At 44.1% G+C, this 26,843-nt stretch overlaps 1 protein-coding gene across 1 annotated transcript in view; it reads left to right on the plus strand.

The window, feature by feature from the left end:
• Nucleotides 1–18,505: 18,505 nt before the first annotated feature.
• Nucleotides 18,506–26,843, plus strand: part of PDE2A (phosphodiesterase 2A) — a 505,027-nt gene continuing 496,689 nt past the window's right edge. Inside the window, exon 1 of the mRNA XM_033947538.1 lies at nt 18,506–18,620. Within this exon, the coding sequence (XP_033803429.1) occupies nt 18,582–18,620 (39 nt within the window). The 5' untranslated portion in view covers nt 18,506–18,581. The remainder of the gene's footprint in view (nt 18,621–26,843) is intronic.

The raw sequence follows: 26,843 nt of genomic DNA on the forward strand, positions 1-26,843 counted from the left end.
CCATGCCGAATCCCAAAGAGTAGTAAGATTCCAGAATCTGAGAGTAGCAAGCTTCCAGGTCGAATCTTTGATTGGGTGACGGGAAAGTTAGACTCGGGAGAGTCTCTGGACATAGTGTACTTGGATTTCAGTAAAGCTTTTGACAGTGTCCCACACTGCAGACTATTGCACAAGATGAAGTCGATGGGGTTAGGTGAGAAACTAACTGCATGGGTCAACGATTGGCTGAGTGGAAGACTTCAGAGGGTGGTGGTCAACGGCACCCTCTCTGAGACATCGGAAGTGACTAGCGGAGTGCCGCAGGGCTCGGTCCTGGGACCATCCCTTTTCAACATATTCATAAGGGACTTGACCCAAGGGCTTCAGGGTAAAGTAACATTGTTCGCCGACGACGCCAAACTGTGTAATATAGTAAGTGAAAGCAATCTCAAGGATAATATGACGCAGGATTTGATCACGTTGGAAAACTGGTCCTCGACATGGCAGCTGGGCTTCAACGCTAAGAAATGTAAGGTCATGCATCTCGGCTGCGGAAATCCATGCAAAACTTACACCTTAAATGGGGAAACACTAGCTAGGACTTCAGAAGAACGGGACTTGGGAGTAATCGTCAGTGCTGATATGAAGGCTGCCAAACAGATGGAGCAGGCCTCATCCAAGGCAAGGCAGATGTTGGGATGTATCAATAGAGGCTTCATCAGCCGCAAACCTGAAGTCATAATGCCGCTTTACAGAGCCATGGTGAGACCTCAACTGGAATACTGTGTGCAATTTTGGAGACCACACTACCAAAAAGATGTGCTTCGAGCTGAATCTGTCCAGCGAATGGCCACTAGAATGGTCTCCGGACTCAAGAGTCTCACATACGAAGAAAGACTGGGCAAACTACAGCTATACACTCTTGAGGAGCGTAGAGAAAGGGGAGACATGATTGAGACATTTAAGTACATCACAGGTCGTGTCGAGGCGGAAAGCGATATATTCTTCCCCAGGGGACCCTCGGTCACAAGGGGGCACCCGCTCAAACTCAGAGGAGGGAAATTTAATGGTGACACCAGGAAGTATTTCTTCACAGAAAGGGTTGTAGATCACTGGAACAAACTTCCGGTGCAGGTGGTCAAGGCCACCAGCGTGCTAGACTTTAAGAATAAATGGGACATCCACGTGGGATCCCTATGGGGGTCGAGCTAAGGATCTGGGTCATTAGCACTCAGACTTGATGGGGTGGGTCAGAAGAGTGGGCAGACTTGATGGGCTGTAGCCCTTTTCTGCCGTCATCTTTCTATGTTTCTATGTTTCTATGACAAGATTCCATGTAGAATCCCAAAGAGTAGCGACATTCCAGAATCTCAAATAATAGCAACCTTCCATGCGGAATCCCAAAGAGTAGCAAGATTCTGGAATCTGAGAGTAGCAAGCTTCCAGGTCGAATCTCAAACAATGACAAGATTCCATGTAGAATCCCAAAGAGTAGCGACATTCCAGAATCTCAAATAATAGCAACCTTCCATGCGGAATCCCAAAGAGTAGCAAGATTCTGGAATCTGAGAGTAGCAAGCTTCCAGGTCGAATCTCAAACAATGACAAGATTCCATGTAGAATCCCAAAGAGTAGCGACATTCCAGAATCCCAAATAATAGCAACCTTCCATGCGGAATCCCAAAGAGTAGCAAGATTCTGGAATCTGAGAGTAGAAAGCTTCCAGGCCGAATCTCAAACAATGACAAGATTCCATGTAGAATCCCAAAGAGTAGCGACATTCCAGAATCCCAAATAATAGCAACCTTCCATGCGGAATCCCAAAGAGTAGCAAGATTCTGGAATCTGAGAGTAGAAAGCTTCCAGGCCGAATCTCAAACAATGACAAGATTCCATGTAGAATCCCAAAGAGTAGCGACATTCCAGAATCCCAAATAAAAGCAACCTTCCATGCGGAATCCCAAAGAGTAGTAAGATTCTGTGGGGCCTGTTCACTAACGTATGGTTTTTGCACTTAACTCAACTTGCGGTTTTCAGTGAAGGTGCGGTATGGGCCAAGCTTGTGTTTTAAATGTAGGGGGCGTGGCCAGCATCTGATATACATTTAACACACAGGGCAGATATTTACCGCTTCGGCCCATGTTGCATGTCTCAGCAGATTGTACACGTGCACAAGACATGCAACACTGACCCCAGTGCTCAAGTTAAAAAAATAAAACATTCCTCGGCATTTTCGCTTCTTTGGCTTCCACTGACACTTCCTCCTTTGGATCTCCCCTGGCACTTCAGTCTCTACTTCCTGTACGGTCCACCAGCACAATCCACCCCTACACTCCCCCCTCTCCCCCCCCCAGAGCATAATCACCCCATAGAGCAGAACTCTTCCATATCTTCAATCGGAAAACTCCTGAGTATAGGGTTACCATATTTAGAGCTGTAAAAACCCAAACACACGGCCCCACCCCAATCTGCCTCTAGACCTGCTTTGTCCTACCTCCAACCCCACCCTGATCCGCCTCAAGCCCCGCCCCATTCAATCTCCCGCGCCTCCCCCTCAAAGCCTCATCTCTTCTTTCCCGTCTGGAGGGCTTCCAAGCTTAGGCAGATGCATGTGACATCATCCATGAATGCTCAGAAGCACGTCAGTTTGTCCAGGTTTTGGAAAGTCTGTCTGGTAACCCAAACAGTCTTCTAAAAAGAAAACATGTCCGGTAACCCCTACCTGAGTACCACATTCCCTAATGGCATAACCTGACTCTCCCCCTCCCCCCACCCCCTGACATCCTGCAGGACTCACTCAGAGGTTCCCTGGTAGCATTTGGCCTTGATTTGCCGTCGTGTTTCTAAGTTTTAGGCGCTCCAGTGTCATGAATTTAGTGCCAAGATTCCATTATAGAATGCTAGTGGAAGTTGGCATTGGCATGACTAAGGGCTAGATTCACTAAGGCCACGGATCGGATCTGATCCGCGAGTGATCCGATCCGATTCATGGCCGGGGGGCTGATTCACGAAGCACCCTCATGCAAATGAGGGTGGACGTAATCATGCCCCCCTCCCCCACTGACCGCACGGCTCACTCTCCAGCGATCCTGGCGCCCGCGCAGACCATCTCCTTTGCCTGTAGATGGTCTGCGCATACGCACCGCGCTTGAAACTTTTTTGTTGTTTTTGTTATCAAGCTGGAAACTTTCATGAGCCCGTGGTTTAAACCCACAGGTTGAAAGTGGAGCTGCACCGCGGAGCCGGAGCAGAGAAGCAGAATCGGGGTAGAGAGCAGGGTTTTTGCTCAAGCGACTGGTTCTCAGCAGTCGCTTGTTTTTGGATCGTCCAGCCTAGTCGGTGTCCTTTCTTTAGTTTAGTGATTCGCGTTCTTCCTACTATTTGCATGCGCGAATCGGATCGAATCGGAGGATGATCGGCCACGAGGTTAGTGAATCGGGTCGGAGGAAAATCGGGTCGCAAAGGTGTCCTTAGTGAATCTAGCCCTAAGTGTCAACAGTTGCACCACGCCAATGGCAGGTATTCTGTAAGTTGCCGGCATAACCCTGAGACACACCCACGATCACCCATATTCTGCTTTATACACCCCCTCCCTAATTACACACGCCAATTCCCAGATTCTATATATGATGCCCGGATTTGGTGCACTTCTGTGATGTGCATGAAACCTTACTTGGCTAATAAACCGTTAATAAATAAAAACTGTATGCTAACATCAGGGCCGGATTTTCCTATAGGCTAACTAGGCTTCAGCCTAGGGCCTCAAGATCAAGAGGGGCCTACATTCAAATTGTTAGCAAAATTAAAATTACACTATTCTAAAAACAGTGAACACTAAAACACTGAACCGAAAATAAGGAGAAATTCTACGCTTCGGGATCGGAACCGGCTCCGGCCGCAACGGGGTGCCGACTTGGCTTCTCCCTTTCTTTTTCTTGCCCTGGGAGGAGGATCGGGGAGGGAAAGACGTCAGTCCGGAAACAGCTGGGCAAAGCCCAGCCCCATGGGAGAGAGGCAAAACATGGATCCGTCAGGACAGGGCGGCCCAGACTGGCATCAGGGGGGAGGTGGGGTGGGGGTTTCAGTGGAAGGGGGATGGGAGGCAGGCAGGCTGGATGGCATGGGGGGTGTTCAATGGAAGGGGGATGGGAGGCAGGTGGGCATTGGAGGGGGGGTGAGGTGAGGAAGGACGCACTGGGGGCACTATGGACATAGGAAGGGGCAATGTTGTGTGTTATGTTTGATTAGTTATTGTTACAAGTACTATATATGGTGCTGAGAATAAATGTCCAAATAAGTGTTCTCGACTTTTTTTATTTATTGTCCGTGTCACATTTTTTATAAAGGTTAGTACCAATAACAACATGTTTCATTTAACATATTGATATATATCACAGTAATGATGTATTTTATTATCTCTCATGTAATTTACAAACTTAAAAATGGGAGGTGAAAGGGCCTCATAAGTGGAATAGCCTAGGGCCTCTTTTCATCTAAATCCGGCCCTGGCTAACATCCAACTCATAGTGATGTTAACTGGCACCCATTAGGATTTCCGCATGAATTTGGCTGTATGCTATTCTGTAATGCTGGGTGCCTAAATCCCTGGGTGTACAACTCCTAAAAGGGCGTGACCATGGAAGGGACGTGAGTGGGTCAGGGACATTCCAAAAAATTGCACGCGGTTTTTAGAATGGGTTATTATGCCCAATTTGGGTGCTAGGATTTACACTAGATTTTAGCAGGTGCAAGTCTGGTGCCCAGAGTTGGGGGCATGGAAACTGGCACTAGGCATTATTCCTCAAAGAGCTTGCACCCTTTATAAAGCCGCGCTTAGCGCCATCTTTTCTGGTGTCCATTTTTTTTTAGCACCAGTTGTAGAATTGCCCCTAAGCGATTTTGGATAGCACTAAGGCGTGTAAATGGGCACTGATCACGTGTGTTGGTGCTACTATGCTTTAACTTACACACACGATTGGAATCCCATTTCTGGCACCAACTTTTAGAATTACCCTTTACATGGTCGCCAGAAGCGACCTGGAATTGAATATCCGTGGTCATCACCGACCGTAGGAGTTAGCTGGCTTGCCTTCCACAGTCTGAATATGGACCAGAATGTGTAGCATGCTGACCTGGGGCTGAGATGTTTATGTCTATTGAAAGCTTCTATACTGCCAGTTCAGTAGTAAATGCCTCACCCAAATGAGAAGTTTACTGATCTGCCTCCTTGGGATTCCCAGTAGAATGTCACACATTGGTAAGATGTTCATTCAGAGACACTTCATATGGTGATTCCTGCAAGGAGACAAAGCAAGTAGTGTTCACAGGATGGGAAGTTGATAATTTTGTTGATAGTAGATTCTGCAGTTTTTTCTCGGACTTTCTCATACTGAGCAGATATTCACAACAAACGTTTACACGAACTGTGATAAGGGTTGTAGGATCCTGTTTAGTTGGAGTAGAATTGAAGACTCCTTGAAGACCCCGCAGTTCCCTGAGCCTCCATTCCAGACACCTCCCTTAGGACAGAAACGTTCCCAGATGCTACATAGATCCTGGGGAGCATTACCCTGCCTCAAATGTAACTATCTCAAGGATCCCTGAGGAATAAGAAGAGACCTCATGAGTTATCAGTCCCTAGGGAGAGAAGGTGCATATGAGGAAGAACTGTCTGCTGGGGAAATTCTATGGGAATGAGGAGTCTGATAGCCTCATGGAAGTGGAGGAAGTGGAGCCGCAAGACAGTATGGAAATAGGCCAATAGACCTGAGATCGCCCAAAAACAAGGGGGAATTCACTTCCAGCTTACTTAGGAGAGGAAAAAAGTCTTGATAAGTTCAAAGGAGCCCTTAAAACTTTTCTTTTCAAAGACACGTTTGAGTCTTAATTTCACCTAACCGCCAAATTTTCAGTACACTTCTCTCTCCCTATTCGCGGTTTCGGGGTTCGTGGTTTCGATTATCCGTGATTTTATTTTTAGGGGGGGGAAACCCAGCTTTTCAGACCTTCCCTGCCTCCCTCCTGCCTTCCCCCCAGCATCCCGGCCTTGCCTGGTGGTCTAGCGGACTTTCGGGGCAGGAGCGATCTTCCTACGTGGCCGGCTCTGCCCCTATCCCCGCGAATACCCTGTTTTCGGCTGACCTTTTAATATTTTACACTCTCTTCCCCCTCCTTACGACCTATCCTTTTCATGTTTCTATCCTCCTTCTCCCGTTCTCCTAATGTTCCAGTATGTCTGTTACTCTCTTTGTTACTATTCATGTTTCAAATGATTACATGTATTCCCCTCATTTTAATTGTAAGTCGCTTAGAATTTTATGTTAAGCGATTAATCAAATTTTAATCAACTTGAAACTTGGAGTAAGTTGTGGGGAGGAAAACCTTGCGATTGTTCCACGTGGGTGGTGACTTTCTCTCTTACTCTCGGTGCTCAGGGGAATCAGGTGAATTCTAGCCAACCTGAGTATCACCTTGAAATCTCCATACATGTGACAGTTTTATGGACTGGTTAAGCCCCTGTAGGAGTCAGGGTGAGTTATGGACTAAATTTTCATATGGGCTGATTTGCATAATTATCAGCAAAGTCTGTCTGCCGTAGGGCTTTTAGCCAGAAGTTTGGGATCCAGGAGATTGCATTCCTGTTTTCGCTGTGAACGATAAACTGGATGTCTTTAAGATGATTTTTTTTCTCACCCTACTCATGGTATCAGAAAACTATGACTCCTTTGAAATCTGTAAGAACTGGGATGGGTGACCCTCAGGAGACTGAATGCTGGCATCTTGCCTAACATAGAAACATGATGGCAGATAAAGGCCAAATGGCCCATCCGCAGCATCCACTATCTCCTCCTCTCCCTATTGGCTAAGGCTCTTAACATTTGCATCTCCTCGTCCTATAGGCTAAGGCTCTTTACACCTGCATTGTGATGTCATATAGCTTTATGGTTATAGAAACATGATGGCAAATAAAGGCCAAATGGCCCATCCGCAGCATCCACTATCTCCTCTTCTTCCTATTGGCTAAGGCTCTTAACATTTGCATCTCCTTTTCTTATAGGCTAAGGCTCTTTACACCTGCATTGTGATGTCACAGAACTTTAGTAACATAGAAACATGATGGCAGATAAAGGCCAAATGGTCCATCCTCAGCATCCACTATCTCCTCCTCTCCGTATTGGCTAAGGCTCTTATCATTTGCATCTCCTCTTCCTATAGGCTAAGGCTCTTTACACCTGCATTGTGATGTCATAGAGCTTTATGGTTACAGAAACATCTATATAATAAAACCGTAGGCGGCGCATGCGCAGTCTTATCGGCGTGCTTCCGTGATCCGTATGTCCGTGGCCGCCAAGACTGCAGCATGCCCCGCTCTTACTACGGCCCCACTGCCCTACACTCTCCAGAAGGACTGGACTGTACGAGTCCCCAGCACAAGCGCGTTGGCTCGAGCCACTTCTCATCTCTGCCTTGATTACACATAAAAATAAAAAATGCCCCAGACGTTAACACCAGCCAGAGAGCAAGAGGAGCGCCTGCGATCCACTGTCACGTGAGCCCTGCATTTGACACATAGGAAGTGTGCATGCGCGGCTTACGATTCTTTGAAAGACGCGGCGGTGGCTAATCTCACGATCCCCGCCTGCGTTGGACTTCCGACGCAGGCGGGGATCATGAGAGGAGCCACCGCCGCATCTTTCAACTAAAAAAAAACAACAAACCAAGGCGGATGTCGGCCCGATGGCTGGAGTTCACCGCTGAGTCCGGTGAGGAGTGCTTCCCTCAACAGGAACCGTCGGGTCTAATTCAAATACTCCCAGCAGGTCGGGAGGGGGCGGAGCAGGCTCGCACGCCTGGCGCGGACCGGACAGGAACTAGACTCCCTGCAGGAGCCATCCTGTTGGCTGGAGATCACCGGACTGGACAGGGGGAGCAGGTAAGGGGGTGCTGCAGTACAGGAGGAGCGGGGAAGAAGTGATTCTGGACAGGGGGGGAGGTAACAGGAAGGGAGGCCTACTGCTGGATAGGGGAAGCAGGGAAGAGGTACTGCTAGACCGGGAGGGGGGGGGATAAAAGGAAGGGAGAAGGGCTCCTGCAAAGGAGAATAGCTACTGCTGGATATGGGGAGCTGGAAATGGGGTGATGCTGAACAGGGGGAGATAAAAGGAAAAGGGCTACTGCTATATAGGGGGAGCAGGGAATGGGTGGGGGTGCTGCTGATCAGGGAGGAGGTAAAAGTAAGGGAGAAGGGCTGCTAGCACCCGTTAATGTAACGGGCTAAACAACTAGTAGTAACATAATGGCAGATAAAGGCCAAATGGCCCATCCAGTCTGCCCATCCACAGTAACCATTATCTCTTTCTCTCTCCGAGAGATCCCACGTGCCTATCCCAGGCCCTTTTGAATTCAGACCCAGTCTCTGTCTCCACCACCTCCACCGGGAGACTGTTCCACGCATCTACCACCCTTTCCGTAAAAAAGTATTTCCTTAGATTACTCCGGAGCCCATCACCTCTTAACTTCATCCAATCCCTCTCATTCCAGAGCTGGCGTTAGTTCGAGCCACATAGCGCGGGTTTAGCGCACGCTTAAATCGCTATTGCAGCTTAGTAAAAGGAGCCCTAAGTACCTAAATCTATAGTCAAAATTTCACTAAACTCCTAAATTTGGGAGCGTGAAAAAGTGGGCAGCAGCAGGAGAGCATTTTGGTTAGCGAAAAGGAGTTAAGAGCTTAGCATTGATTTTCAAAACTTGGGGCTCCTTTTACAAAGGCGCGCTAGCGGGGTTAACGCGCGCAACTTTTCATCACGCACTATCTTTCACGCTGGGCGGTAGCGGTTAGCGTGTCCGGCGGTTTAGCACGCGGTATTATGTGCATTAAACCCCTAACGCGCCTTCGTAAAAGGAGCCCTTGGCTCACAAATTGGGCTTGCAAATAGAGTCACACGAATGACTGGTCTAAATGTATAAACATAACTTTTCGGTTCCTAAATTTAGATGAATTTTCAGCTGAAAACATAGGGGTCAATATTCAAAGGGCTCCTTCATAGTCAAACCCCTGAGCTGACTGGCCAATGGTGCTCAGTGGCACTTAAGAAGGCAACTGCTGCTCAATATTGACCGGTTAGGTTGGGGGGGGGGAATTTGGGCAAAGCTGCACCTTAGTTAGCGGATCAGTGCTGCATGGTAACTAAAGACCCCTTTTTCTAAGCCGCAGTAGAGATTCTCTCACGGCAAAGCCTACATGAATTGCATTTGCCATGAGGAAATCACTACTGCGGCTTAGAAAAAGGAACCCTAAGTAAATGTGATAAGAGCAGATAGCGTAGCTGGTTTTAAGAAAAGATTTGGGCAATTTCCTGGTCTGTTATTGCGAGAGACATGGGGGAAGCCACTGCCTGCCTTGGATCATAGTATAGAATGTTGCTACTCCTTAGGAATAGGCCAATCAAGCCATTGTGACATCACGGCTGAGGTTGGCTGTGGAATGAGGCATTATGACATCACAGTCTCAGCTCTGGAATGTTGCTCTCATTGGGGTTCCAGAATCTTGCTATGCTTTGAGATGCTGGAATGTTGCTACTCCTTGTGTTTTGGCCAGGTACTAGTGACCTGGATTGGTCACCAAGAGAGCGGGCTACTGAGCTTGATGGACCATTGGTCTGACCCAATATGGCTGTTCTTATGCTCTTACGTGAGCCAAGTATAGGACAATGAAGCCATTGTGACATCACTGCTGAGGTTGGCTCTGAGGCATTATGACATCACAATCTCAGCTCTGGAATGTTGCTCTCATTGGGGTTCCAGAATCTTGCTATTCTTTGAAATGCTGGAATGTTGCTACTTTGGGTTTTGGCCAGGTACTAGGGACCTGGATTGTCCACTGTGAGGATGGGTTACAGGGCAAGATGGACCATTGGTCTGACCCAGTAAGGCTGTTCTTATGGTCTTAAGTACCAGATTATTACAAATTAATAAGGAGAAAACTCATTTTAATCTGTGATGACTCTTGAAACAAATCATAATTATTATCACAGCTCTTAATAAAATAACAAATTTATCGTGAAGTTCTCAGACCTAATACCCATTGATTCAGTGATATCACCAAAATGGGGTAGTAGCAGGGACCATCATTGACTTCACTGTCCCTGGCCCAACCACTTAATATATTGTCATACATCTTAAGAAGAACATAAGAAGTACCTCTGCTGGATCAGACCAGAGGTCCATCATGCCCAGAAGTCCGCTCACGCAGCGGCCCATCAGGTCCAAAACCTGTATAGTGATTCAGACGTTGAAATACTTAAAAAGTATTAATTTAGAAAAAAAATATTTTTCAGAGAAAACATTTATTGTGTTTTGAAAAAACCCACTTATCTGTATATTGTTGAGTTGACTGAGTGGTTGGGAAGATGGATTTGTAGTATCCCCAGCAGTGTTATAGTGCTGTACAAAAACTGGTGCCTACATTAGTGCTAAAATTGATGCCTTGCCCCCGATTCGAGATTCGGATAACTTTGGTTACTTTTACTTTTACTGAAGTAATAATTTCATCCATTTTCATTACTTTTACCTAGTTACATCTGATGCTTGCAGTAAAAAGTCAAAGCAGAAGCAAGATGTAATTGACGATCCCTCAGTAAACCCAATCAAACAGCTAAACCTGGAACAGAAATTTGCTATTTCAAACCTCATCATCCAAGCAATGGATCTTTCATCTTAAATTTTGCTGTTCAGTGAATGTACCCTATAAAGAGTTCTTCTAACAGTCTGGGGGGAATAGAACAAGTAAATCTAATAGGGTAAATTAATTACGGAATGATTGGATCCTCAGTGTGAAGTCCGAAGCTATTAAGAGCCAACCCCGCGAGGGGAACAAGGTTCAGATGCTTTATCTAGACCAGTGATTCCCAACCCTGTCCTGGAGGAACACCAGGCCAATCGGGTTTTCAGGCTAGCCCTAATGAATATGCATGAGAGAGATTTGCATATGATGGAAGTGATAGGCATGCAAATTTGCTTCATGCATATTCATTAGGGCAGTGATTCCCAACCCTGTCCTGGAGGAACACCAGGCCAATCGGGTTTTCAGGCTAGCCCTAATGAATATGCATGAGAGAGATTTGCATATGATGGAAGTGATAGGCATGCAAATTTGCTTCATGCATATTCATTAGGGCTAGTCTGAAAACCCAATTGGCCTGGTATTCCTCCAGGACAGGGTTGGGAACCACTGATCTAGACCAGTGTCTCTCAGACTGTGTGCCCTGAAGAGATTCTGGGTGTGACACAAGAGATTCCAAAATGTTACTTTATTTTTTAAAAATTCCCTTCCTAAGTATATACTAGAATAGATGACATGTTCATCGTGTACGCAAGAGTCTGTCAATGTTATGAACGTCTGTCTGTAAGCGTAAGGATACAACCGCCCAGACAAGCATTGTTCTTTGACGCGATTGGTCCGGCAAGTAATTTTAGATTTATTTTTTATGCAGAAGTTATCCTAACTTGAGCAACAAAGCAATCGTTTGGATCTTCTTATCTTTGCAAACTTGGATTTTCAGCTCTAACAAAAATTACATCGAAAAAAAGAATGACAGATGGGGGATGACATAATGCGTGTTTGCTTGTCGACTGTTGAGCTGCATTTTGAGCTCATTTGCACTCCAAAGCAAGCGCATCCATCGCATTGATTAGCAATTATATTCTATCTACTTTAGTTTCACCGTTGTTACAAATTGTTCGTAAAGGGAACATCTGGAAGAACTTTAAATAAATAACGCTGAAATTTAATTTTTTTTGGGGGGGTTGTCATTTTATAATTTCAATTATAATGTGTCGCAAAACAAAACAAAACATTTTCTCCGTTTAGTGTGTCAGAGCGAAAAAAGTCTGAGAGACACTGATCTAGACGTTGGGGGCTGGCTTATTTTTACCAACTTGTTCCACACCATCATCGGATCCCACCTGTGTGTTATATCCAGATTTTACATCCATTGTTTTCTTTTTTTTTTTATTTTTATACTTTTCAATCATTACATTATCATAATGAACAAAAAAAGGGCAATTAACATTTAACATTACCATAATCATTTCCATACAAGCCCACATTAATGGAGAGACATAATACAATTTCAAACCAAAGGTTATAAGTAATGTTGGTTTTCTCATTTGTATTCCATAAAATCAATAAAACTTAGTGAACTGGAAAAAAAAAAGGACTAGATTCAAAATCCACCCTTATGAATTTCAATGTATTCCTAACTTAATAGGGATTCTTCATTTATTCCTCTTATCGCAGTAGTGAAACAAAATTCATCAATCACAAGTAATAAATAATTTCTTTTCTATAGCAATTAAAAATTGTTATAGCTGTATGTGATCCCAAAATACATATTCAGGCACTTACACGGAAATTTTTAAATAAAATGATGCCTCAAGAGCTAAAATTCTAACTTTTAATTTCAAAAATTATTTTCTCCTTAATTAAGTTAACTCTAGAGGCATCCGGAAAAATCCTAACTAAATCTCCACAAAATTTTGTTAACCTGTTTTTGAAATATAATTTCATTATTAATATTCATCCAAATATTTTAACCCCTCCTCTTTTACCTCCAGAAGATTCACCTACCTTCAGATAACCTTCCCCCAAATTACCCACCTTAACACCTTCCAATTAAACAAATACCATAAATAGATTGTAACCTACCCTCTCTAACTGAATTCCATATGTATTTTTCATACAGTTCTTCACTGTCAGTTTAATTTCCATCCTATAAGTTCACATAGAATTTTTCTTTTTTTAACCATCTTTATTTTCTCTTCTTTATTAATTTCCAGGTACTTTAGTTAGATTGTGAGCCTTTGGGACAGTAAGGGAATTTTTTAAGTACCTTCTTACTTCTCATTTATAATCTTAATGTATACTTTCTTCAAACCGCTTAGAACCTAAAGGATATAGCGGTATATAAGAAATAAATTACATTACATTACATTACATATTAACATCTTATCCTTCTCACTCATACATGTTATCACCAAGGTAGACCATGTCTGGATCATATCCTGACTATCTTCCAAAAACTCTGTCAAATTAATTTCGGTTGATACCAAATGGTCTACATCTTGGGCAGATTCTAACTTTTTCTGAGGAATACGTCCATTGCTTTCAGTGGAAGTAAAATCCAGATGTCTCAATTTGTCCTCCTTACTGCCATTACTTTGAATGGATGTAAAACCCGGATGCTTTAATGCGTCCTCCCTTTTCTGGAGCCATATGGTAACCCCAGTTATATGTTCTTGTGATCCTCAATATTTAATGACAGAATGAAAATAAGAAAACCCAAAATATTCACTTCAATAGTCATTCGCCTTGTATAAATGTTTGCCCATGAGACAAAATACCTATTTAAAAGTCCATAACTTATCTCCAAATAAAGGATCTCCTGTTTCTGTTTAAAGACCAGTACAGAGTACACTGCAGTAGCTCTTTTTAGGCTGGCTCTACAGAACTCAGTTTCAGGAACCCCTGCAACATAAGCTAAATATGGTTGTGACCCACCAAAGTTATCACTGGTTCCTTTCATATCTCCACTTAAGTTTGTGCATAAGAACATAAGAATTGCCGCTGCTGGGTCAGACCAGCAGTCCATCACGCCTAGCAGTCCACTTACGCAGCGGCCCCCAAGTCAAAGACCAGTGCTCTAACTCAGACCAGCCCTACCTGCATACGTTCTGGTTCAGCAAGAACTTGTCTAACTTTGTCTTGAATCCCTGGAGGGTGTTTTCCCCTATTACAGCCTCCAGAAGAACGTTCCAGTTTTCTACCACTCTCTGGGTGAAGAAGAACTTCCTTACGTTTGTACGGAATCTATCCCCTTTCAACTTTAGAGAGTACCCTTGCGTTCTCTCTACCTTGGAGAGGGTGAACGACCTGTCTTTATCTACTAAGTCTATTCCCTTCAGTATCTTGAATGTTTCGATCATGTCCCCTCTCAGTCTCCTCTTTTCAAGGGAGAAGAGGCCCAGTTTCTCTAATCTCTCACTGTACGGCAACTCCTCCAGCCCCTTAACCATTTTAGTCGCTCTTCCCTGGACCCTTTCGAGTAGTACCATGTCCTTCTTCGTGTACGGTGACCAGTGCTGGATGTAGTACTCCAGGTGAGGGCGCATCTCAAGTAATTTATATTTTTTGGCAATGAAACTTATTGTAACCATGAACTGTATGAAGACAGTTAAAGTGATGGGTCCTTCTCTTTAGTTTAATGTATTAAAACAGTTAGGGCTCCTTTTACGAAGCCACGTTAGCGGTTTAACGCACGTAATAGCATGCGCTAAACTGCTGTCCACTCTAGCCGCTACCGCCTCCTCTTGAGCAGGCAGTAGTTTTTCAGCTAGCGCGGGGGTTAAGAACATAAGAACATAAGCAGTGCCTCCGCCGGGTCAGACCACAGGTCCATCCTGCCCAGCAGTCCGCTCCCGCGGCGGCCCAAACAGGTCACGACCTGTCTGAATCACCAAACCCCTTGCCACCTTGGTTTCTCATTGAAGTCCTATCTTCCCATCGAAGTCCTAACCCTCCGGTCTTGCACATGCACGTCCTGGTTGGGTTTCTATACTTATTACCTGGTTAGCTTTCTATACCTGTGTTACATCCCAGCACCTCTCTCAGTATCCCACGATCCCTTTATCCCTCAGGAATCCGTCCAATCCCTGTTTGAATCCCTGTACCGTACTCTGCCTGATCACTTCCTCCGGTAGCGCATTCCAAGTGTCCACGACCCTTTGGGTGAAAAAAAACTTCCTTGCATTTGTTTTGAACCTATCTCCCTTCAGTTTCTCCGAATGCCCCCTCGTACCTGTTGTCCCCTTCAGCCTGAAGAATCTGTCCCTATCCACCCTCTCTATGCCCCTCATGATCTTGAAGGTCTCTATCATATCTCCCCTGAGCCTCCTTTTTTCCAGAGAGAAGAGCCCCAGCCTATCCAACCTCTCGGCGTATGGGCAGTGTTCCAGCCCTTTTACCAGTTTCGTTGCTCTCCTTTGGACTCTCTCAAGTACCGCCATGTCCTTCTTGAGGTGTGGCGACCAATACTGAACGCAGTACTCCAGATGTGGACGCACCATCGCTCGATACAATGGCATGATGACTTCCCGCGTCCTGGTTGTTATGCCCCTCTTTATGATGCCCAGCATCCTGTTGGCTTTTTTCGAGGCTGCTGCGCACTGTGCAGATGGCTTCTGTGATGCATCCACCAGCACACCCAAGTCTCTCTCAAGTCTGCTGTCTCCCAACAATGCCCCCCCCCAATTTGTAGTTGAACAACGGCTTAGTAAAAGGAGCCCTTAATTGCACTTCACAGCTACAATAAATTTCATTGCCAAAAATATAAATTACTTGAGATGCACAAACTTAAGTTGAGATATAAAAGGGACCAGCCTGGAACTGGATAACGTGGCATCTATGGTACTAATATCGTGGCGGGAGCCCCAAGGGGCTTGTTGCCCTCCAAAAGGTGAATCTTGTGTCTCAGCCAGACTGATCGTCCATCTGCTAATGCCCCCGAGGAAAATATTTAGCATAGAAAAATATGTGAAGTGGTCCAGAGGAAGGCGACAAAAATGGTAGGAGGCTTGCGCCAGAAGACGTATGAGGAGAGACTGGAAGCCCTGAATATGTCTACCCTAGAGGAAAGGAGAGACAGGGGAGATATGATTCAGACGTTCAAATACTTGAAGGGTATTAACGTAGAACAAAATCTTTTCCAGAGAAAGGAAAATGGTAAAACCAGAGGACATAATTTGAGGTTGAGGGGTGGTAGATTCAGGGGCAATGTTAGGAAATTCTACTTTACGGAGAGGGTGGTGGATGCCTGGAATGCGCTCCCGAGAGAGGTGGTGGAGAGTAAAACTGTGACTGAGTTCAAAGAAGCGTGGGATGAACACAGAAGATTTAGAATCAGAAAATAAGATTAAATATTGAACTAAGGCCAGTACTGGGCAGACTTGCACAGTCTGTGTCTGTATATGGCCATTTGGGGGAGGATGGGCTGGGGAGGGCTTCAATGGCTGGGAGGGTGTAGATGGGCTGGAGTAAGTCTTAACAGAGATTTCGGCAGTTGGAACCCAAGCACAGTACCGTGCATAGGTCTGGGTTTCTGGCCCAGAGATATCTAAGAAAAAGAACAATTTAGGCCCTCTCCTATCAAACAGAGATAGCGGTTTTTAGCGCGGGAGCTGCGCTGAATGGCCCGCGCTGCTCACCAACACTCATTGAATGTCGGGAGCAGCGCGGGCCAATCAGCGCAGCTCCACGTGCTAAAAACTGCTATCGCAGTTTGATAGAAGAGGGCCTTAAATTCTATCATTGAATTATAAAGTGTATTTTTGGGCAGACTGGATGGACCATTCAGGTCCTTATCTGCCGTCATTTACTAAGAACATAGGCACTGCAGTGACGCACTAGGCTAGTGGGTTGACTGATTTTTCCGTTTCAATGTTTCCACCCAGGCTCCTAATGTACTGCATACCTGTTCATGCACAGTTCTCATTGTTTTAGAAAAGCAAAGCACAGCGTGATTAAGACTTGTCCTTGGGGGGGCTGCAAACTGGTCTAGTTTTTCAGCACATGATTCGTAAGCAAACGCATGATGAATCCCAGGAATATTCATTATGGGTACCGTGTACACCAGAGCTGGCGTGCGATCCCCGAAGACCAGAGTTGATATTTCAGAACTCAACTGCACGAGTTTGCCGATTTCCCAGCGGACAGGAGGATTGAGAAGACGGAAGAACTGCAAAGAACAGTAAACCCCTTTTATTGCATTTCTCTTGCTAATAATCTGTTTAACATTTATGATTGGTTTTCTGAAGCTTGTTCTCCTTGCCAGGCTGCGACAAACATGGGGAATGCTCTTTGATTCTTGCATTTCCTGTGTGGAGATCTTTTGGCCAAGAAATTGGAAACAGTCTACCCAAGGATGTTAAATGAGGTTAGGCCGTGCTAATAGGGCTACTGCCAAAATGCATTAAGGTGTTTGAGGTTATTCAGGGGGAGATGGGGATTCAATAGGAGGCGCTAACTCCCTTAGCGCCTGATTCTAGAAACAACACCTGTAAAATGTAGAGTTACCAGATTTTCCTTCGGGAAAATCCGGAGCCATGGCCATGCCCCCAGGACCGCCCAGTTCTGTCCCACAGCTCCACCCCCAGATGGCATGCGTGGAGACCACACAATGACGTCACGCATGTGCGTGCAGATGACATCACTGCGCATGCGCAGATGCTCCTTCCCGATGTGATTATGTTGGGAAGCTTTTCAAAACCCGGACAAAGTGCCAGACGTCTAGTAACCCTAGCAAAATGGGCCAGAATATACATACGTGTGTCTTGATGTAAGCCAGCATTTTTCAGGCCTACATTTAAGGAGTCTGACTTACGCCTACAAGAAGCAGTTTGGCATGCCTACGGATGCCTAAGACCACTTCTGGTGTAAACCATGCCTACGCCACTCTGTTGCCACGTCTGGATGGCAATTCATCACTTTGCTGGCCCCCTCCCACGTCCAAAAGGTCTTATTCTAGGCATTTGGGACGTGGACGATGTTCCTATGAGCGTCGGGAGCAGCGTGGGCCATTCAGCGCGGCTCTCTACACTAAAAACTGCTAGCGCAGTTTAATAGAAGAGGGGGATTGTGTTTCGGCCAACTGACCTTCATCAGGAGTCAGTATTTGCTGAAGGGTATTACTGCATTAGGCTTACACACGAATGTAGCACAGCAGGAATTCTCTATCAGAAAACTGTTTTGGTTTTTTTTAGCACAATTGACAATTGTTTTTTGATAGAGAATTTCTGCTGTGCTGCATTCGTGTGTAAGCCTAATGCAGTAATGCCGTCGGCAAATACTGTTTCCTGATTCAGGCCGGTTGGCCGAAACACGATTTGTGTCGAGTCATTGTTCCAACGCTGTTGGTTTAATAAAGCTTGTTTCTATGGACAGTACTAACACCTTCTTTGTGGCTGTCTACTCCGTCGTTGCTTGGTGCTACTTTTCTCACGGAGGCCTGTTCCCGCCGGCGTCAGGGGTCTGCATAAAACAATGTAGAGGGGCATAATCAAAAGAAACGTCTAAGTCTGTTTTGAGTCTAGGGCACGGCCGTGAGCACAGGATGGTGGAGGTCAGGCAAGTGCACTACTCTAGGAAATCCATATTAGTGCATGACAGATCGATGAGAGGAGAAAGTCCCGGCTATAACTCAAGACATCCACCGCAGATGCAAACCATGGCGGGAAGTGACATTTGTGCCCATTCTTTTCAACAATACGGTCCATTGTTTTGCACCTATGCTCTTCTCGTTCCAGTTGGCATTGATTTGCTATTCAAATTGTCTTAGTGAATCAGGAATTCGCAGTGCTGTGGTCATCTTGCTGCTTCCTGCTTTCGCTCCAGAGGAAGTCAGATGGCTGTCCTGTCATTAGGCAGCCTTGCGTTCTCATTTTCCTTTACTGTGACCTGCTGGAAGCTGCCTGACTCTTAGGTCCTGCGTTTACCTTCATTGGCATTTCGTTTCTTACATGTGGTGATCGATGCCCCGGCCCAGCTTGGGATGTCCAGTCCAGAAGATACCGTGGTCTTCACTACTGAGGTAGGGGCCTTCTTGTTAGGAGCTCGATTCAAAGAGAGCTAGGTGAAGCCTTCAGTTGAATTTGGAACTAGGGCTTTTGGAACTCATCGCCCTTTGCAACTGGCTTTTGCTACTGTTTTCACAGGGGGAAAATGTCATGTTTGTTTCGAGTCTAGTTTAACTTCCTAGCATTATAGCAAACCAGTTTGCTCCTTACCGTCTCCTCTTCCCCCCAGTTTTAACATTTTTGGGCTGTAGAGCTTAGCTTGGCTCAGAGTGGACTTTTCATACGCAAGATCAGGAAAAGTCCCGAAAGTGGCTCTGACTAAAATTCTTGAGGATGCAGCGGTGAACCCGTTCGTCCTCTGTATCATTCTCTGTATCTTGCCAAAGGAATAAATCTGTCCACAGCCAGCAGCCACTGTACTGCCGATAAAGACTTTCAGGGAGGTCTGTGCTTCAGAGGCTATTCCCTGTTCCGGTTCGTAGTCTGTAAGAAGAAATGTGAATTTTTTGAGAATGGGATAGTCTTGAAGAAGCCGCCACAAACTCTCTATCAGTCAAAAGTCTGACCACAAAGTCATTCAGTTAAAAATTCTTGTACCTTCCCTGACCTTTTTGAGTGCATTGAAATTATATTGTTCTGTCTCACACATGTTGCAGGATCTGATGGGTTCATTCAATGCATGGTGTCGCTTGTGACATGAGAGACAGCTGGGCCAGTAGGGTCTGCTTCGGGCCAGATCTGCTCAGGGTGCCTGCGCTCCGCAGGGCATCGTGGCTTGGCACAACACTTGCCCGCCTCCCCCTTTCGCTGCATGAGATATAAATCCAGCCCCTGTGTGCAGGGGAAAATCGTAGGTTCCCAAAGGCTGTGACATCTGCTCCTGAGGATGGGGCTCGCAACTGCTCAAGATGGTTGGCGTAAAGAGCAAACACAGCCTTGTCCTTCCTAGCAGGTCCATAAAGCTGAATATTTCATCTGCCCTGTTTCAAGTTTATTAAATTGTTTGATTAAACGCTTTTCCAATTTCAAAGCGTTTTACAAAAATAAAAACAGAATTAAAAAAAAAAACAACAACTAACTTATACATGATATTCTACTAAACGTACAAGGGTTACATCCTTAGGACAAGAAGAAAACTAGAAACAGTGGGAAAACGGGGAAGAAATACAATATTTGTTAAAAGAATACATAAAAGGAAAACACATTGGGGAGATAAAAAAGGAAAATAAAAAGACCAAAAAAGGTCATAAGAATGAGTATAATGGTTTATATTTAAGGGAAAAGAAGTTAACTGATATTATTGTACAAGAAATTAACTGATATTATTATAAAAGAGAACTGTCAGTTAAAGGCTTCTTTGAAAAGAAGACACTTTAAATTCTTTTTAAAAGTTTGCAAATCTTGTTCTAATCTTAAGTACAAAGGGAGAGAGTTCCATAACATTGGGGCAGTAACAGAGAAAATTGAAGCACGGCGGGTTCCGATAATTTTCAAAGAAGGAACATTTAGGGTAGATTGAGAGGCTGATCTGAGAACTCTGGACGAACTGTAAGGAATCAGGAGCCTATCTATGAAAGCAGGAGTATTGGTTTTTAATGTATTAAAGACTAGGAGAGCTATTTTATAAGTAATCCTGTAAGATATAGGCAGCCAGTGAGCATTTTGTAATAGAGGTGTGACATGATCAAACTTTTTAGAACCTGAAATAATCGTTATTGCAATATTTTGAATGAGTTGAAGACGTCTTATATCCTTTTGGTAAACCCCTTTTAATAAGGAGTTACAATAATCTAATTTTGAGATAACTAAGGAGTGAATTAATGTATTAAGAGAAAATGAATCGAGAAGTGGGGCAAGCGAACGGATCATCCTTAACCTGTAGAAACAATTTTTAACCAGTGCACTGATGAAAATTGTTTCTACAGGTTAAGGATGTCTTTTGCCATGGCGCATTCCTTTTGCTCTGGTGTATTTTTTTTTTTTTTAAAGAAATACTCCTTCAGTTTTTGCTTGGTCACTTCTATTTTCTTGTTATCTTTAAGGGAAAGGAATCGGGACTTGTATACTGCCTTTGTGTAATTTTATAACCACACTCAAAGCGGTTTACATGAATTCATTCAGGTTCTCAAGCATTTTTCCCTGTCTGTCCTGGTGGGCTCACAATCTATCTAATATACCTGGCGCAAGGGGGAGGATTAAGTGACTTGCACAGGGTCACAGGCAGCAGCGGGGGTTTGAACCCACAACCTTAGTGCGCTGAGGCTGTAGCTTTAACCACTGCACTACTTTAGAAATCAAACTGTAGTAAAAGTGAGTCAAGTAAAGGACAATCAAGCCACTGTGACATCACTGATGAGGTTGGCTCTTATTGGTGGAATGAGGTATTATGACATCACAAGCTCAGCTCTGCTTCCCAAAGACTGACACTCTTCACACCACTACCACGACTATGAATTATTTCTATAGCGTTACCAGATGGATGCAGCGCTATAGACAGTCCCTGCTCGAAAGAGCTGACAGTCTAAACAGATAAGACAAACAGGATGTCATGGATATAGTTAAGGGGAACGGTTAATCTGCTGACCGGGCTGGTGTGGAATAGGGCTATGCATTGAAGGCTTAGTATGTAGCAGAGTCCCATGCAAAGACATACTAAGCTCATTTTCTACTTATGCATGTTTACAGTATCTTCCTGGTGTTGGAGTGATGGCTCAGTTTAATTATCAAATTTCCAAGGTGCTTTTAAACAAGGGAAGGGGCTTGGCGGACAAACTCAGGTAAATTATTCCAGGCATAGGGGGCAGCTAGATGAAAGGAACAAAGTCTGGACATGGCAGTGGAGGAGAAGGGTAAAGCTAAGAGCAGCTGATCTGAGGAACGGAGTTCTTTGGGAGGTGTATAAGGACAGAGAAGCGAGGAGAGATATTGAGGGGCAGAGGAATGAACCCACTTGTAGGTCAGCAATAGGAGCTTGAACTGTATGCGAAGGCGGATAGGGAGTCAGTGAAGTGATTTAAGGAGAGGGGTTTCATCCTTGAACTAATAATTCTGGTATATGTATTGATTCCCAGGTAAAACCAGATTTCTGTAACATATGTTATTATCCAGTGGTTTAAACTTTCCCTTCCTTCTAAAAAAGGGATTAAAGGAGTCAAGATCTTCAGTCAATCTTTGGTCTTTAAACTCTCTCAACTCTGGAATGATCTCCCCTTTTTTCAAAGGAGTTCCAGTTTATTTCAATTTTTCCGTAAATCTTTAAAAACTACTCTATTTGCCAAACATTTTGAAAATTAATTCTTTTGAAATTTTGCTCTTATCTTCTATTTATCATATGTAAATCATTCCCTGTTTATTTAATCTCCTCCCTCCTTGAGGGCTGCAGTCCAGTCGGGTTTTCCGGATTTCCTCAATGAATATGCATTGAAAGCAGTGCATGCACATAGATCTCATGCATATTCAATGGGGAAATCCTGAAAACCCCACTGGATTGCGGCCCTCGAGGAGAGACTTTGAGACCGAGTCGAGTTTTCTCAGAATGATGACTCGGTATACAAAGTTAAGCTTTAGTTTAGTTCACAAAAGTACCTGAGTGTTTGAGAATCTATAGGTCTGCTTTGACCTATGAAGAAGGTCTCAGTGTTTGAATAGTGTGGCTCTGAAGCCTCATATACAGTTCTGCTGGGCCGATAAATAATATCTTGACCTGCAAACGATTTTTGGAGGATGATTCTTGGGTTCTTATAGAGAATGAGTTTGGGGGTTTTCTTTTTAATTTATGAATATATTGAGATTCTTGGAGACACTGGGACAGAAGCAGTTTAAAAAAAAAAAAAAAATTTCCAAGCACGCGTTTAAATCAACAAACCATACTGAGCTCTTCTGCACTGTGTACTGCAAGCCTTTTTGCATTTCTGCCATCCAAGTTCACTAAAGGCAGGGATTCGCTGCTGCCTGACACGTTGCAGTGATGGGCTATTAACTACAGTCCCTCGAGGATCTCATTTATTTACATGGAGAGAAGCAACTGACGTGACCTGCAGCTCCACAATTGTTGGATCACATCCCAAGATACAGATGACGCTGAAATCACATCCAAAACAAGTTTGCCTGAAATAAAAAAATTTAAAAAAGCCAGTGTATCTATTGCATCTGGCAGGAAAATAAGAAGTGTCCAATTATCTATGCTGTCTCGAGGTTTCTACAAGAATTATAACAAGACTGCAATTTTCTGTCTGACTAAACTAAAATAGAGAAGTTTCAGTGGCCTCAGATTGTTAGTGAGCAGATCTCTCTTTCCCAGTCTTAATAATCTTTTTGAGGTCTTTGCTTAACCAGTTTGGGTTGATAGCTTGTCTGTCCTTGGACTGCAGTGCCATCCACACTGTCTTGCTGTATCAGGGGGAGGGTTTTGTGTGACCTGTTATTAAGAAAGGTTTGAACAAGTTCCTGGAGGAAAAGTCCATAGTCTGTTATTGAGAAAGACATGGGGGATTCTGGAATCTTGCAATTCTGTAGGATTCTGAGTGGGATATTGTTACACGGTGGCCAGGTGCTAGGGACCTGGATTGGCCACCGTGAGAATGGGCTACTGGGCTTGATGGACCATTGGTCTGACCCAGTTCTGTGCTCGACAACCCTTGCAGATAAGTGATTGCAGTCAACCTTTACTTGTCTTTGAAAATATGGACTTTGTTTTACAAGCCCCTATGTGTGATTTATATATGCAAATACCGGCATCTATCTGCAATAGACATGCAAATATGATTATAGAAAGACGGGTTGCACGTGCATGCAAACGCACTACAAGTAGATTGGAAGGGAACAGAGTTTGGGCGTAGCCTCAGCAGAACCGAAATGTGGGTGCGTTCCTCGTTTCAGAAAGGGAAGGAACATGTGTGTCCCGATACATCAACGGCAGAATGTGACGGAAAAAAAGTAAAAAGAGGATTCCCCACAGACAACAAGATGGAAAAAGGAGTGGTGAGGGCCAACGAAAGCGATGACGGACAACTCGGGAATCCACCGAAACTGAAGATTTATTATAAATCCCAAAATATCAAATAATTCTTGGCGTTCACAGTAGTTCAACACAGTTGTGTTTCAGTGGGATAGGCCTGTGTCAGAGATCCACCAAGTTTTGAAAAGGGAGAATCCTTGAATATCATCTATTTCCAGCAGAAATTGTACTGTGAAAGTGTCGGCATCTAGCAGATACTCTCAAACACAGTGAAATTCGACATAGTTTGCAGCCCCCTGATGCAGGCATGCCACGCTGAAACACGGCTGTGTCGGGCCTCTGTGTTAAACGTTGGAATTTGCAACCACTCCCTTGCATATATATATTCTTAAAAAGTGCTTGTTCCAACCAGCCCTTTCCAGGAGGAATTAAGGAAGCTCTCTTCTCAATCCCCCGTTACTTATTTCCCTACCATCTCTCCTTGTACTTAAGAGATTCTGCCTAAGGCCCACATTCCCGCTCTCACGTCACAACACATATATTTAACAGATTCGAACTGACAGCTCGCATGCCCTTTAAATACTGAAGGGAGTGATCGCAACAAGCTACTTCGTGCCCCTTGTAAACTTCGGAAGAAGTCCTCGGACCAGCCGGCAGCGCTAGACCAGCTTCCCCCGTTCATTCATTTCATCGGCTAGCAGAGCTCGTGCATTTGTTTAAAAAGTTTTGTGTCTAGGCGAATGTTCTCGCTAGCTGCCGAGCGACGCGCGGGTACACGGCAACAGAAAAGAGGCGACCAGCCATTGATGCTGGCTTACTCTCACTCTGTGTAGTACTACTGCGTAGCGAGACTTGGGAGCGCGGGAGACTGGCGCTACTAACAGCTGTCGTAAACGCATCGTAAAGTTGAACAGTCGTAAATTGCATAGGTCGTACCTGTAGTAGCAACATTCCATGGTACGATCCAGGGCAAGCAGTGGCATCCCCCATGTCTTTCTCAATAACAGACTATGGACTTTTCCTCCAGGAACTTGTCCAAAACTTTCTTAAAACCAGCTACACTATCCGCTCTTACCACAACCTCCGACAATGCGTTCCAGAGCTTAACTACTTTCTGAGTGAAAAAATATTTCCTCTTATTGGTTTTAAAAGTATTTCCCTGTAACTTCATCGAGTGTCCCCTAGTCTTTGTAAGTTTTAGCTTTGGGAAACTAGCACTCTTCTTCAGCTGTGAACAGAAACAAAATCGGAAAACATTACGTGAGTAATGAAACTGTGTGTGTGTGTTTTAGGGTGCTCAAAGGCTACAGGACATGGAAATCTAGATTCTGAAGTATCTAATCATTTTAACTGCCAAAGTCCTACGTTCCTGTATTGTTTTGGATTTCTCTGCTCATAAAGTCATTGATGCCGCGGTCTGGTCCTGAAAAAGTAGGCCCCAAGGAGGCCTTCATCATCTCTGTGTTTCTTGATTTTTTTGGTACCTGTTTGAGTTCTTGTCTTTACTATCTGGCTTGTCTGTTCAGTGCAGTATCCTTCTTCACATTTTCAGCCCTGAATAATACACCCCACATTAGAGAAGTGGGACTAGAGTCTGATTACGCTGCATGTTTTATTCACGTGAGCGACTGTGGCATCAACTGCAAATACATTGTAAGAACTAGTGCCATTTTTTTTCGTGCCGGGTTTCCCTTAGAAACTTAGTTCATTTTAGTTCAAACATTTTTATTGATTTTATCAACAAGATATAGACGCTCGTACTCATTTTTGCTTCAAATTTGGGGTTGCTGGAAAGCTTCTAATAGAAACTCAGGAAGGTGAGCATGACAGCAAAAGAGGAACAGGACTTGGGTTTGATTCTATGTGATGGTCGGTGCTCTACATCATAAGGTAGACCGGGACAGACTCAAAGATCTCAATCTGTAGACTTTGGAGAAAAGGCGGAGAGGGGAGATATGATAGAGAAATTTAAATACATACATGGCATAAATGCGCACGAGTCGAGTCGCTTTCATTTGAAAGGAAGCTCTGGAATGAGAGGGCATAGGATGAAGTTATGAAGTAATCTAAAGAAATCCTTTTTTACAGAAAGAGTGATAGATATATAGAATATCAACAAAAGGAGAACACAAAAAGATAAGTAAACATGAATAACCAGACCTTACATTTCCAAGGCATCTCTTTAACCCTTTCAGGACCATAAGGATCGTAGGCCAATTTTTGTGGTTTTGACGACATTTTTATGGTAAAAAGGGCTTGCAGATGCCAAAAAATTGATTTTTTTTGTGAAATATCATTATTTTTTTTTTAAAAAATCAAACTTCTGGCTTATGGACAGTGTGGCAAGTGAATCTTCTCGTCAATCTGGCAACAATGCTAATGAATGAATGTCGGAACCAGTTTGTTTACATAAAGGCAGTATCATATGGAATCCGTACATATCAAATTTAGAACTGTAGACTATCCCAATCAAAATTTATAGGATTTTAAAGTTATGGGACAAATATGTCCCTTGGTCCTGAAAGGGTTAATCACATTTTTCATCAGGGGCTGAGCTTCCATGAAGCCTATTGCACATAAATTTTTTCAAGCGACAATCAATTACATCTCCTGATTTATGCCCGCACAGCAAAATATTGGAAGCACAGCCCCTGATGAAAAATGTGAAACGGTTGAGCAGCCGTCGGGCGAGTACGATAAGTGCCTTCCATTGGACATTTGATGCACTTTAAAGCACTTTATTTGTGAATATTTTGCATAGCATATGTCACTTGACCTAATGACCGATACTGAATTGTTTTTCCTAAAAAGGGCAATTATTTGATTAAAGAGATGCCTTGGGAAATGAAAGATCTGGTTATTCATGTTTACTTATCTTTTTGTGTTCTCCTTTTGTTGAGATTTTGTTTTTTTGGACATTTTTATTCTCTTCATTTTTTAGATATATAGAATAGTCTCCCAGTAGAGATAATGCAGACCAAGGCTGTATCTGAATTCAAGAAAGCATGGGATAGGCACGTAGGATCTCTTAGGGAGAGGAAGAGATAGTGGATACCGTGAATGGACAGATTTCATGGACCGTTTGGCCTTTATCTGCCATTATATTTCTATATGTATAAACTTAAGGTTGCCAAATAGATTGGAAAGGTGATGGCCAAAGCTAGAAGGATGCTAGGTTGCATAGGGAGAGGCATGGCCAGTAGGAAAAAGAAGGTATTGATTCCCCTGTATAAGACTCTAGTGAGACCTCATTTAGAATATTATGTACAATTCTGGAGGC

The sequence above is a fragment of the Geotrypetes seraphini genome, chromosome 6 (genome assembly GCF_902459505.1).
Source record: "Geotrypetes seraphini chromosome 6, aGeoSer1.1, whole genome shotgun sequence".
NCBI classification, from domain to species: Eukaryota; Metazoa; Chordata; class Amphibia; order Gymnophiona; family Dermophiidae; genus Geotrypetes; species Geotrypetes seraphini.